Below are 14,145 nucleotides of genomic sequence, written 5' to 3'. Positions count from 1 at the left end.
TTGTGCAGGCTATGGGGAGCTGCAGGGACACCTTTAAGTAGATAGTTCTTTCATTTTCAAAAGGGGAGGTGACTTTAAGGGAAAAATAATATGGAGCCAACATTTTCTTTATTATTGCATTGATAAGGCACCAGACTCTAACAAGCAGGTTCTCTTCGTCTGGCTGAAACTGGGTCATTAACACGAGGAAAGCACTGTGATTCTGCCCTTCCCTGGGAGACTCGGGATGTCACAGCATCCAGCCAGCCAGAGGAGGAACCAAAGTTTAACACAAATCAGTCAACTGAAAATGCCTTTGGGCAAGAACACCCAATAAACTCAACCACAAAACAGTTAATAAATGCCTGCTTATAGAAGACACACGTTGGCATGAAGAAAAGAAGTCCGTTTTGTACATGACCCTTTGACATTCCTTCTAATCTGCAGTCAGCATAGGAATCATTTTACGGTGGATCTTTGGAGGAAGCAAAAGCAGTACCTGGTAGGTAAGAATGCAAATACAAATGTGCAAAATCACTGCCACACAATATTCTGTTATAAAGCATTATATTAATTTTTAGAAAGAGTTAAGTCAGAAACCTATTAAACTGAAATCTAGCTTTGCAACACTTGCTTAATACATAATTTTCACCTACTACAAAACACAACAGCATCAAGTTACACATCTGAATTAAACAAGAATGCTTTTGCACATTTCTTGGTGAGTTGCATTCCAGTTGAATGCAATGTTTTGTAACTAAAAAAAAAAAAAAATAAAGCAAGAGTTCCCTGTTAAATGAAGAGCTTTGTAAGATATGAGTTTGACAAAGAGAGAAAGTATTATGGATGAGATGGAGCTTGAAAAGAAATTCATACACTAACCACACAAAAATTAATCAGACAGCCTTGACTGTGCTATTAATGATTTCAGACCTTATGCATTGTCTGGGATTTCTAGAGGTTTTGCATTTACAGTACAATAGGGCATTTGTAGGACCTGTACTCAAGAGTGGCATTTGATTGATTGTACATGCTCTGAGACAGAGAATTATTTAAATGCAAAACATATTGCTGTAACATGGGAACAAAGAAGTGAAAGATATTTTCTAATTAAAACATAGGATTTTTGCTCCTAATCTCAGCCATTGTGGGGCAAATGAAGAGCAGCATGTAGACCAATTAATGTATTTCTCAACAGCCCTCCCCATATTGCGTTTTATTTTTGGTCACAAAATGCCAATTCAGAAAAACAGAAAGCATTTCCAAAAGAAGTTTTGTTTTTATGAAGAAAAAGTTTTTGTTGTCAAAATACCCTGTTATAATATTTGCAGAGGAAAACTTTTCCACCTTTCAGCTAGAAATACTTTCTCATTTTGAAATGTAACTCTGTTTATTGGAAAAAAAAAAAAAAAAGAAAAAAAAAAGAGCTTTCAACCTCCTAAATAAAGACTTCTGAATAACTGAATTGGTCAAGATTCTTCTGTCATGAAAATTGTAAATATCTGAAAACATACAGCAGGATAAAAAAAAAAAAAAGAAGTACATTTAAAATGCTTTTGTCAAAGCAGGAGCAGGCTCTCCTGGCGCTGCATAGAAGGGTAGAGCATGGGGAGCCCTGGCAGTGTTTAACCCTTCGCTGCAGTAACCAGGTAGGTCACTGTGGGCCACATAAAGTAGTGTCCCAGCAGGAGCAAGGCTCCGTGAGGTGACTGTTGGCTTTCCACTTGGACTAGCTGCTGGCACAGCCCTCGCCTCTCCCCGGGCTTGCAGGGCTCTGCTGACACACGATGTGGCTGCTGGGGACTGGGACAGGCAAATCCGTGCTCCCACAGACGTTCCTGAAGGTGCAAAACCCTTTGTCTTACGCACATGCAAATACCTTTGCAGGTCTGCACGCATTACCCGCAGTTTAGGTCTCACCCGATGACCTTTGGGAGACTGAAAAAGTCAGTGGCCAGCACTCTGCAGGTCTGCTGCTGGAGGGGATCATGCCCAGCAAGGGAAGAGCTAGATGCTGGATGTGGCCAACAGAGCTGCATGATTTTTAATATCTGTACACTAAGGCAATTTAAACAAGCATTTGAGCCCACTTACTTGCTTATTATAGTTTAATTTAGACAGTGTCAATAACTCTGACTAGCTCTGGGGGTATTTTTGGAATTAAACTATCTAAAGAGAATATTCATCTAAGAAATCCATATGGCAGGAAAGAAAAGTAGAATTCCTGGCATGGAATAGTAAAATCTTCCTTCTCATTACCATTCTTCAACTTATATCTTTTGAAATTTCTGTTACTTTTCTCATTTATAGTTGTATATTTTTAATCCTGTTTTGTTTTTGTTTACATTCTAGTCCATATAAACTATTCTGTGTTTGTCCAGGGACAGAGAATGGTATTACTTTACAAGTCACGGGTACAGAATGTCATGACATTCACTACCGGAAATTCAAAATCATCCAGATTCAGAACCATCATAATTCACTGCTAAAAAGAGTCTTTCAAAAAATTTCTGTCCCCATCCCTTCAGGGAACTTCACAACCCAATACTTCTAGACCAGACTTCATTATCCAGGTCATCGTTTCAATTTATCAGTACCTTGGAGCCTTTGGTATTCTCAGTTAGGGTGGTGTCATGTCCATCAATCTCTAGGCTGTTTTCACATTCCCAATTTTCTTTCATCTCTTTCAGTCTTCAAAAAACCTCTATAACTTTACATGGGTGTATAGTGGACACAGACACTTCTTACTTTTGTCAACTGTTACCATGTTTTAACTACAGGAACTGACCTGCCTGCTCATGGCTTGGATGGGCATATGCTTCGCTGGTAAAAAACTGGCTGGAAGGCTGGTCCCAAAGAGTGGTGGTGAATGGAGTTAAATCCAGTTGGCAGCTAGTCACAAGTGGTGTTCCCCAGGGCTCAGGTATTGGGGCCAGTTCTCTTTAATATCTTTACCAATGACCTGGAGGAGGGGATTGAGTGCACCCTCAGTAAGTTTGCAGACAACTCATGGTTCTTCAGAGTAAAGCAAACAAGACCATTTGTTCACATATTTTGGAACAAACTGGTTTTCAAAAACTTGTTTCTTCCATGATTTTCCTACTTTAATTTTTATATTTGTTTAGAGGTAAGAAAAACCTTTTCATTTCTCAAACACCAGCTTTTTTACTTCTTTTAAGAGAGCAAAAGTTGTTTCCAGCACTCCTCTAAGCAAGGACTCACATCTGCTAGTCTGCAGGGAAAGCCAGCTGAGGCATCAAAAGTATTGAAGTTAGTGAATTTAATCCTTCTGATACAATCAGTCTGCAATGAGATCTGATTAAATTTAAATACTCAAAACTGAAGTCCAGTACTTCAGGTTCAGAGATAAGTAGACACATAGTATGTTAAAGCAGTGTGCTATGGGCTTAGAGTCCACAGTTCAGGTTAAGATTTCTAAAGAACGCAAATCAGGTGGACTGATTGAAGACAGCATTAAAAAAATCATCTGGGAAAAAAAAAACATGTACATGAAAAAATAACGGTGAGACAATCTTCTCAGTGTAAAATAATTAGTGAAATGTGTGGCATATAAAATAAATTTCTGCATATATACCCATACTGCCACCATCAGCCTCACTTTCTCATTTATTTAGGTGAACCTGTAATTGGCAAACAGGCACTTACTCATGGACAACAGTGGAGGTGCTGAGCTGCTGGAGACTTTGACACTGCTGCAAAATACAGTATGTGTTCATATGTGTTTGTGCAATGGACACTTGCTGTGCAATATTATCTTGTCTCTACAGATAAATCAGCTGCATCATGCTCCTGCCAGCTTGATTTGTTTAGCATTTACGGAGTACAGAGTACACGAAGTTTCCTGTGATTAGATCTCACATAAAAGGTAAGCCTCAGAGTTTATTCTACACTATGCTATACATCCACCAAGGCAGCTAGAGCATTTCCTGACTTGATGTTGAAAAGCAGGCTATAAAATATACTGAGGAAATCTTGAAACGTCACTCACTTGACATAGCAATAAGAGCCCTGCATTAAGATGCAGAGCTGATTTCCCTGATCCATGAAATTGCCTGGATATTTAAGGCGTTTCTCAAATAGAACTAGCATGAAACTCACCCTCCATTCCTGGCACAAGGACACCGTGGGTTTTGTGTTCTCCAAGAAAAATAGAGGTAAAAATTGCAGAGATAAATATTCTTTAAGAGAGGAACTAAACACAATTTCCTTCCTTTCTCCAGTAAGAAGAAATAAGTATTCAAAATGTCTTTAATGCTGGAAGATGGTTGTGCTTGCTGACACACTGCTCAGAGACGCTCAGGTTCTCTGCTGTGACTCGGTGCAAGAACTTCTTATAACAAAACACAAATTGTGCAAGTCTGTGACCACCTTTGGAGAGGCACATTTGTCCCTTTCATAAATAGGTGACAGAGTTGGAATAGGCACAAATCTGTGGACAGCTATGAAAAAGGTTATAAAGCAATATATTGTATTATTTTATGGTCTGAGACCTGGGACATGGTTCAGAATTCCTCAGCAAATGTGTATTTCCAGCTGCTAAAGGGTAAGAAAAGATCCATCTACACTTCCAAAGTATTGGTGAGCTGAGGGTAGGTATAATTTCTTCCAAAGACCCATCCAATGCAAACACACAGACTGCAGTAATGAGGGAATTTGAAAGGACCATAAGCTTCCCTAGAATGCTGTCCCACAGGCTCTGCTAGCTTAGATTCAAAGGAGGACAGTATCCACAAGGACCAGAGTACAGCAATAATGGAGCTACACATTAGATTATAAACAGCTTCCCATTAGGTAACTAGGAAAGTTTTAGTCCAAGAGGCACCACTAAGGTATCCTGATGTTGCAGTACTTGGTACATCTGACTGAAACAGGTTTCACACCAGCACAATGAACATATAACATTGGCAGACAATCTTATCGATTTCTATCCAAAAAATCACAGTTAAAGGGTAATCTCCTTTAAACTTGGTGAGTGCATTGCACACATAATTTTCGGTATCTCCATAGCAAAGACAGACCTGAGACTCATACTCAAACTGAGGTCCAAGTTTTTTCTTAGACATGGATTACAATTCCTTCTTGTTGACAAAGAGAGAATTTCCTTATCTTTTTCAGATGAAATTTCTCAGTCAGTTTTTGTCTTCAGCTAGGCTGATAGCGCTTTCCATTTTGTAGTAAACCTTTGTACTGACCAGTGCAATAGCCAGTACTCATCCCCTGTTTCCTGTAATTCTATTCCTGCATAGCATGTACAGTAGCCTATATTTATACAGATATACAAAATTATACAAAATACAAATGGAGTCTTGAAGCCATCTGGTATGTGACCCCATTCAAAGCAATATGAGCTACACCTAATTAGCTCCTGACATACGCTTGCCTACCCTATTGAAACAAAGACTCCACAAACTCCCTTAGATAGTTATTGTGATGCTTTGCTATTCTTACTATTAGAATGTTTTTCTAATGTTTAGTCTGTTCCAGAAATTTTAATTAAAAGTTCCCTTAGAGGACTACTGGATTACTGTGCATTCTTACACATGAAGAAAAACACATACAGGAACACATGACACATTGAATTTAAAGTTCATAAATTATTTGTAGATCATATAGGTGTTTTTTCAAACTTTCTAATTCAAAAGTTTAAATGGAACTGGCTATTTATGTATCCACCCTATCGTTCACTTTAAAGAAAATCTTGATCATTCTAATTTCTTCCCCAATTCAAGTTTTGAAAGCTCTAAGTTCTCTGAAGGAAATAGTTGTTGGCATTTTTGGATGATAAACATCCCAAAGTGATGATGATAAATTACAGTGTTACCCAATGATGCAGAAAAGTAGAGAAATGCAAACTGCTAACCTCTGATTTATGAATACATACTCTTCATTATGGAGTCTAGGGGTTCACAGCTGTAAGAGCAGGTCATTTTCATCTCATTGCTTATTAAAAGTATGAGAAGGAAGCACGAAGGGTGGCTACCATTTTGCAATGTACTGGATAGGTTAACGCTTAATGTTCTTTGTCTCCAGTACAAATACAAAAAGATACAGAATCCCTTGCCTTTTTAAGGCCTATACAAGCATTTGTTACTGTTCACAATCACAGAAGATAAGAATTTTTACATCTAGTTTTGCTCATTCATACTAGCAAATTTTCTCACATTTTAGTATAATCATTCCTATAAACCCTTTATTTACACAGAAAAAAACCTTTGTCCCTGATACTAAAAGAAATCCTGTGATCCGCTTGTTAAAACATGTTGATGTTAATGACAAAATTTACTTCGGAATGAATTTAAACTGAGACTTTCCCCTATCAACAGGCATTCCCAGTGAAAGCCCCTCAATGCACTCTAAGTCACAAGCTGAGGAATCTGTTTTGTGGCAGTACTAGAGTAAATTGTGTCACATTCTTTCACCACTCCTCAGCTTCCCAAAGCTTGAGGGTTTTCTAAGTTCTTCTCTCTCCCTATTACCTCTCTGCTAAATATTCAAAGCAGACAACAAAAAGGAGTAGGAAAAATAAGGTCATACAGCAAATTGGAAAGAAGTAAAATGTTTCTATATGCCATCACTTGGTTGTTACAGTTATCTTAATCAACCCAAACAGCTTCTTTGAGGCATCTAATCTGATTTTACAAAGTGCTAACCCATAGCCATATTTGACTTTCCTTTGATTCCAAATGTAAAAAATAGCCTTTATCTAATGTTCAGGCATATAATCTAACTACACATGCATTTGCATTTGCATTACGAGGCAGTGAAACATGGCTGGAGAGCCATCTTGGATGTTATCTATGTTATTACTCAAGTGGAGAGTATAATCATAAATCCTTCTCTTCCCTTCCACCCCCCGCCTTTTTTTCAGAAGTACACTTAAAATCTGTTTTTAAGCTTCACTGGCTCCATTACATTTGAACCTCAGTAACAAGAATGTGATATGAATATGTAGAGAGAAAGCATAGACAAAAGGTATATTTTCATAATGTGGTTCAGTTTAACTGTTCCTATAATTAGCTACAACTCATTAGGCAATAAAAAGACAAACAAAGAGATTATGAATGGAAGGGCAATATTTTCTCCATAAAACAAACAAAAAACTTAAACAGATGCCTCTTTTCTAAGGCTTTCCTTGCATAAATACACCCAGCAGCTTAGAAAAGATATTTTCATGATTGAATTTTTTTTGTCTAGAAAGAAAACCTGTAAACATTATCCTGTGCAATTTCAATAAAAAGTATTTACAGCTAATGTACACTTCGGATTTTTTGATCTCAAGGATAAAATAACAATACAGTAATGGTCTGCAGATGACTAGCTTTGATCTTTTGTTAGTTCTTATAATTGTCTCTGAATTTGTATTCTGCATAATAAGCACTCACCTTCACTGTTTGTCCAGCTTCAGGGCCATCCTGTAAGCAAAGGGAGAAGTCTCAGTTTAGAGCAACTAACAAGGATCGCACTAGGATTCAGAAATCTTACTCAATAATCATTTACATCCAATTTTACTGTATGTTAATTTAGCATATTTTCCTGTGGATCATTCAACACAAAGTTTTTGGACAAGGTGTCTTTCAATATCAGGCCATGGCAGAGTGAGAAACTGTATCTTAGATCACAAAAACAACAGGTGCTATTTTTCGTTCTTTCAGATCATATTTTTTAATAGTTAGCAATAGATTTCTGATCCTTGTCAATATAAAATCAGACACGTAAGTGGGAATTTAATCAAAGCATGCTTGCTTAAATTCTTGTTCTAATGAAATGTGCTTAGTCTCCTGATTTGCTTTAAACAGGGCTCTTTTTTGGTATAAAAACACTCAGCACAAATAACTGAAAGGTCAGAATTGATAACGTATTTACATGGCTACACCTCTCTGCCTGCATATAAATAGCTGTGAGCAGGAATTACCCGTTTCCATCAGGTTACCGTCTGAACAGAGAGATGTGGCAGCCTTCTCTAAGTCAATCCTGCAAATTCTTCTTTGAAGGAAGAGTACTTGCTGAAATACCCATGAGCAAGCACTGCATTTGGGAGCGTTCGCAGTCTTATTCCAAAGTTTTGCAGTTATTAACTATCCACCCTTTCCTGATGGTTTGCCTCAGGTTTTTTTCAATGGCAAATCTGGCAGACTGCAATGCAGTTGTTATGCTTTTTTTTATTATTATTATTTTGCATTTATTGCCCCCTTGAAGTTTGAATGTTCTTTTGTCATTGGACTAGGGAAGAAGGTTGAAAGCTTGATAAAACAAATCATTAAACCTTTTTTAGTCGACTGGTTTACAAACCTGAATAGAAATGGTGAGTGAGGTGCCGCAGAAGTGTTTCTCCACCACATTACCAACCCTTTGTGCCGTACGAAATAAATCGGCCACTTCCTCAGGACACAGGTCACGGAAACGCTCCACTGGCCGTAGAGGACAAACAAGGACATCTGAAGGTAGTATTGTCAAGGCACAAACACAAGTCTGAGTGGTCCAGAAGGACAAGCGGCTCTATCCCTCACTTGTAACCTGCTTCTGATCACTTTTGAATTGCCTGAATTCCCCCTCTCCAAGGATTACCACAAGAGCAATTAAAACATAAGGCTAAATACAGGGAATTACATGATGTTTTGTTCAGAAGTTTTCTCAAACCCCTCAGACAGGGGTAAAAGGACTAAAATAAGGTCCATATGTTACTACTGAGACATCTAAAGGAAAGTAAAGTTTTCGCAGACTCGAAGTTACCATTTTGATGGAGAGATGTTCACATTTAACACCTCTGAAAGTCAGAGACATTTCCTTTTGTGATTAAAAATGGGGTAAAGCCAAAGGAATTTAAGATGGGTTTGGGTGTGTGGTCTGAGACAGTGGTTTTACAATGTTTTTTCACATACACGGCATATATTTTTTAAAAATCTTGATCTTACACCTCTAATTTTAGGTAACTAAATCTGAAAAAGCTGACACTATGCAGATCACTTATTTCTACATCATATTAATTACCATTCACAAGGAATGCTCACCTGTTATAAATATGATATGTTTTTAGAAACACATTAAGATAATTAAGACTATTCCCTTTTAAGCACGGTGTTCACAATGCTACAAATACACATTGATTTTATTCTACCTTGGTGACTGCGCTTCATAAGTCAGTGAAATGAATCTATAAAGTAAACAACGGAAGTAACACAGACGTTATTCACACTCACCTGATCTGTTGCATTCACAGAAATTAATAATTGCTATGATTCCTCACTTGAAAGTCAATTTTGTAACATTATTAATAGAGTCCAGAATTCTTAGCAGAGCCTCAGTTGTGTAAATCCAACAAGCAAGTACTTGGGATTTGATTCTCATTTCAATTCCCTGCAGACAGGATTTCTTTTCTGACTTACAGTACTGTGTTTGCCAAATAAAGAACTTAAAACCACCTTTAACATTACTCGAACTTTTATGGGCAAAGGCTATGAAAATTAAAATCTTCTTATTTTTTCAGTATTAAAACAAGTGTTCAAAGGATTATTTGAAGAAAACTAAGTTATATGCCATTGTAGTACAGTCATTTTTATTTTTACTGCATCTTGATGCCTGCAGGTATTCAGGAATATTCTCTATACTCCAAGAAATGTAACTAGGAGATGCTCTGTAGCTAACAGGTTCACACAAAGGTTACATCAACCTGATTTTCAAGAACTGCATGAGACGTTTGAAATAAAGAAGGATTAATACATGTGAAAGATAATTTATTTCCACAAACACAGAAACAACTTTTTTACATTCACCAAGTTTATCATAGGAAGCACACTTATAATTCTGATTGGAGGGAAAACCAGATATATTCTGGAAGTAAAGAAGTAGGGGCAGGTTTTCATCATTTTTCAGAGTCCAGATGAAGACTGACAAGATTGCAATGGGTATTTGCTAAAGCATGAGCAGATTTTTTGAGAGCTTCACAGCTAGCAGCTCCCAACAGAACAGGAGAAGAGTGGCCCCAGCTGCGGGTGTTAATCTGCTTTGAAAATCTGTCCCTCATTTTTTTTTAGTACAGCATTAGCTATGCCACCACTATTCTCTTTTTTCTCTTGTTATAACTTATGGTGCTAAAATTTAAGAAAGGAGAAATTTGTATTTACAAAGCAGGTACTTGGAAATAAACCAATCCTGGATGGGGACAAAAAGCCTACTTTGTGGGGTTTTAGTTCTAAAATGCTGTGCCTCTTGGCAAGCTACTGGGCATAATAAAGCTCCTGTAATTTATTTGTGCCTTCCCAGCACACTGTACAAAGCACCTCCATAAAGGATGCTGTTGGCGGAACTCAGGGCCCAAGGGAAGAGCTGGAAACTTGCTTGGCAGACCTGATTTCCATACCAGGAATAAAGGAATAGAAAAACTAATTAATTTTACTCATAAAAAGGAAATCCATGTCAACAGTAAAACAGGAAAAAGGACATTCGTTTAATCTGAGTTCATTTTTCAAAAGGAGAGAAGGGAAGCTTTTACCCTTAGGGCATCTGATACTTAAGTAGATAATTATCCTTCTTCTGCAGCTCTGCTTTATTATCATGAGTCAACGAACCATTTATAAATGAAGAATTTCCCCTCACTTACCTCTAGCAAAACTGCTGCTTACATTAAGACAAGTTTCCTTTCCTTCTTTAGAATTTTTTCCCAGCAGTTTCTCGCCCTCTCAGACTCACACACACCTCAACAGCAATTGTTTGTTCTCTGCCTAGCTCAGGGCCACAGCCACAAGTATGAATTTTTGCATTAATCATGGTTTCTACAAACTTACATTAACTCTGCACTACTTGTCACTGTGATGCACTGTGAAAAACATGGGCTAAACACTGCTTGTGAGAGCTTTTGTTTCCATAGCACGTAGCAGAGGGAGAACAGTGTGCAGCGTAAATGCTGGTTGTACCAAGGCAGGACATCTGTTTTCTCTTCTTAAATGTGTCACTAATCCACTCTGTCATTTGGGCAAGTTGTCTCTGTACCTCTCTCTCTCTCCCCTCTTCCACACTTCATCTGTCTTATCTGCTTAGATAGCATTTGCCACTTGGTGCAATGGATGTTTTCTTATTAAGCCATGAGGCTCTCCACTCATGTGGGGCCACGAAGAGCTCCCACAATATCAAACGATGTACCCATAAACCATGTCCTTCAGCAAAAAGGATTTTCACTTCCTCCTTACGTTACCAAGACTCATTTACAACTCAAACTAGATTTTAACCATCTTTCTGTCTTTGAATGTGATAAATAATTCAAAGGCACAATCACGCACTGGAGCATCTTTACTGAACTTTCCATCATTTCAAAATAATTCTCCAAAGAATAATGATAGAAATTCTGAATCAGAGCTAAATTAACATGAGAATGTAATTAGGACAACATTCAAGTTATATTTAACTATGAATATATAAAAAGGCAAATGTTAGAATGAATTCATGGATTTGAGGTCATTAAGAAAACAACCATCCACTGCAACTTTAAATCATCGTTTTTAACTACAGTTTTTAAAACTAGGATAGTTTTTAACTTTATATCCTGGTCAGATTTTAATCTGGATAAATGTTCTAGTAATCTCAAAATTCTTCCTAAATTTAACATTGGATAAACTGTTCATTGCTTTATGCAATTATCCACTGCAAACACTGCTATGAACTACTGATGTGCTTCAGGTGACTGCGTACTAAAGATGCAAGTGAAAGTGAGTCTGTACTTATGTCTACATGCAATTACTCCTTAGACCGAAGCACCTACTGCCATCTGAGATGCCTCAGGGCATCCAGCTGCCACTCCAGAAGAGTGGGAGTCTCCCATATGCCCCGTGTCATATCTGTCAGCTAGGTGGGAAGCCCGAGTTACCTTAGGGTACGTGAAATGGCAGTAGGTGCCTATGTATGGGCAACAGCCCCCACCTTTACAGAGCGGCTCAGCAGGACAAGTGGCTGATACCCAGCAGATGTGCTACATGACTGAAGACAGCACTCTGCCTTCAGAAAGTTTGAACTTTGTTTCCTTTCTCTAACCACCATAATTAATAATTTTGTGATTTCTCCATTCATTCTAAACTGCTACTGACTGATGAAGTTTCTATTTTTAAGCTTTGATGTGCACAGCTGTTATTTTCTTCAGATTCTCTGAGTCAGTCCACATCATTAGAGTATGTGCAATTTAATATGTCAACTTCTCCATTTTAAGAAGTGGAAAACCTTTACACCTTATTATAATCTGTGATCGGACATTACTCTCTCTAGATCTTGCAGAAATCTCTCAAGAGCCTTACTTTTTTCCTAATACCTAAATACACATACACAAATCAATATGCATACCCTCAGACACACTAAAAGCTCCATTAAAGATTTATTAAACAATTAGGAATGTCAGTACTTTCCAAAGACTACCAGTACCTACACTGAAACTCCAGGTATATTAGTGAAGTGCATAACCATAAAGTAGCAGTAAAGCAACAGTGGATCAGACCTGTTACCTTCAAAACTGAGCTAAAACCTAAGGATGACCTATGATTTCAACAAAATCACTTGGCCTTATATATTGGGCAGCGCAACCCATTCCCTGCACTACCTTGGATGGGCTGTTTAATGCACCAAAGCCTGTGAGCCTCCTCCATAATTCAAATTAACAGCCTTTACCTGTTGGTCTGTTAAGACTGTAACCTGTTTGCAAAAGCTCAGACTCGTGGCGAAGCAAGCATGGCTCAGCCAGTTTCTACACACCAGCGGAGCAAGGATGCTGAAACCACGTGCCAGCTCTCAGCGGTCAAACTTGCACACATTTCTGTAAATCTCTTTCATTGACTTTTTAGACCGTAATAACTGGAGCCCTTTGAGACTGGCAGAGGCCTTTACTGCAACGTGATTCTGCAATGGGCACATGGACACTGTCAAAGCTATGTTCAATTGTGCCAAGCACAAGTACAAATTCCCTATGTACACCTAAGTATTTAAGGATATGCTCACACTGGAGATTATGGGTCACTACTGAAAAGCGAGCATTTGTTAACTCCATAACGACTTTAAGTTGATCAAACAGAGAGGGCCCAGGTTTTACAAGAAAAGCAAAACACATGGCCAACACCCGCATGCTGACCACTTCAAATGCAATCTTCCTTCCACTAACACACAGGGTGGAGGCTGAAATTGAAAGGCACAGTAGCAATTTTTATTTGCTTTATCTGAATTTTTACTTTGAAGCCTAAATTATTGTAATTCTGTATTTAAGGTCTAAGCCAGGCTTCGTGTTCCCTTTAATGGGATTCTGATCAACCCCACAAAGTGCCCATTATAAATTTTCACACACAACTATTAAGGTACACATGTTCTGTAGTTCTGAAATGTTGGAAAATGGCCTTTGGGGGGGTGAAAAAAAGAAAGAAAACTAAAAAAAGAAAACCCAAAGAGGTTAAAAATCCTGTAATGTGACAAGCTTTAGAACAAAACACAGCTTTTTCCTTGTTAAGTCCATTAGTTTGCTATATACAAAACATACTTTCCTTTTTGACTTTTGTTTTATTCCTGAATTTGAACTTCAAACAGAACAATTCAAAGCTTTATAAAAGAAAAAATTAAAGGCTCTCCAGGTACTGACATTCTAACAATAGGAATAAAGTTCTTTTTTTTCTTTGTCTTCTTGAGGAACCAGTTAAAAACATTAAAATTGACAGGTTTTCTTAATATGTGAGGCTTTAAAAGGCCAAAATACAAGTGGGAAAAGGCAGAATATCTAAAAGTGAAAGGGTAATTGCTTCTTTATGAAGCTCCTGGGTTTGACCAATATTGTTAGTTTTCTAAACCAATTTGTTACAAAAGGTTTTAACTTAGGAAAATGATTTATTTTCAATGTGTAATACGGTCAGGAATCCATAGCTCACATTGGAATGGAAATACTGTCCCTGCTTCAGGAGGCTTTTAAAAAAGATTTTAAAAAGTCTTTCCTCTTACAAGAGCACAAGAGTCAAAATCTCAAAAAAAAATAAAATTTAAAGATTAAAAGTAGTAGTTAAAAAAATTTCCAAAACCTTTAAAGCTCTTGACATATCTATTTTAGCATTCTAACATTTTAACACAAAAGGCAGTTCAGTTAATAATAAAAATTTTTCTTAATAATTTCAGTTTGGGTAACTCATCAAAACT

The 14,145-nt window shown here is 37.5% G+C and overlaps 1 protein-coding gene across 1 annotated transcript in view; it reads right to left on the bottom strand.

Annotated features, from left to right (window-relative positions):
• Positions 1-14,145, bottom strand: part of FHIT (fragile histidine triad) — a 423,733-nt gene that overhangs the window by 137,729 nt on the left and 271,859 nt on the right. The window contains exons 2-3 of the mRNA XM_009892524.1: positions 8,290-8,435; positions 7,383-7,412 (exon numbers count right to left, since the gene is read on the bottom strand). Of these exons, the coding sequence (XP_009890826.1) occupies positions 7,383-7,412; positions 8,290-8,435 (176 nt within the window). The remainder of the gene's footprint in view (positions 1-7,382; positions 7,413-8,289; positions 8,436-14,145) is intronic.

The sequence above is a fragment of the Charadrius vociferus genome, unplaced genomic scaffold (assembly GCF_000708025.1).
Source record: "Charadrius vociferus isolate BGI_N301 unplaced genomic scaffold, ASM70802v2 scaffold119, whole genome shotgun sequence".
Taxonomy (NCBI): domain Eukaryota; kingdom Metazoa; phylum Chordata; class Aves; order Charadriiformes; family Charadriidae; genus Charadrius; species Charadrius vociferus.
Note: the sequence above shows the minus strand (reverse complement) of the source record. Positions and strands in the feature narration are given on the sequence as shown.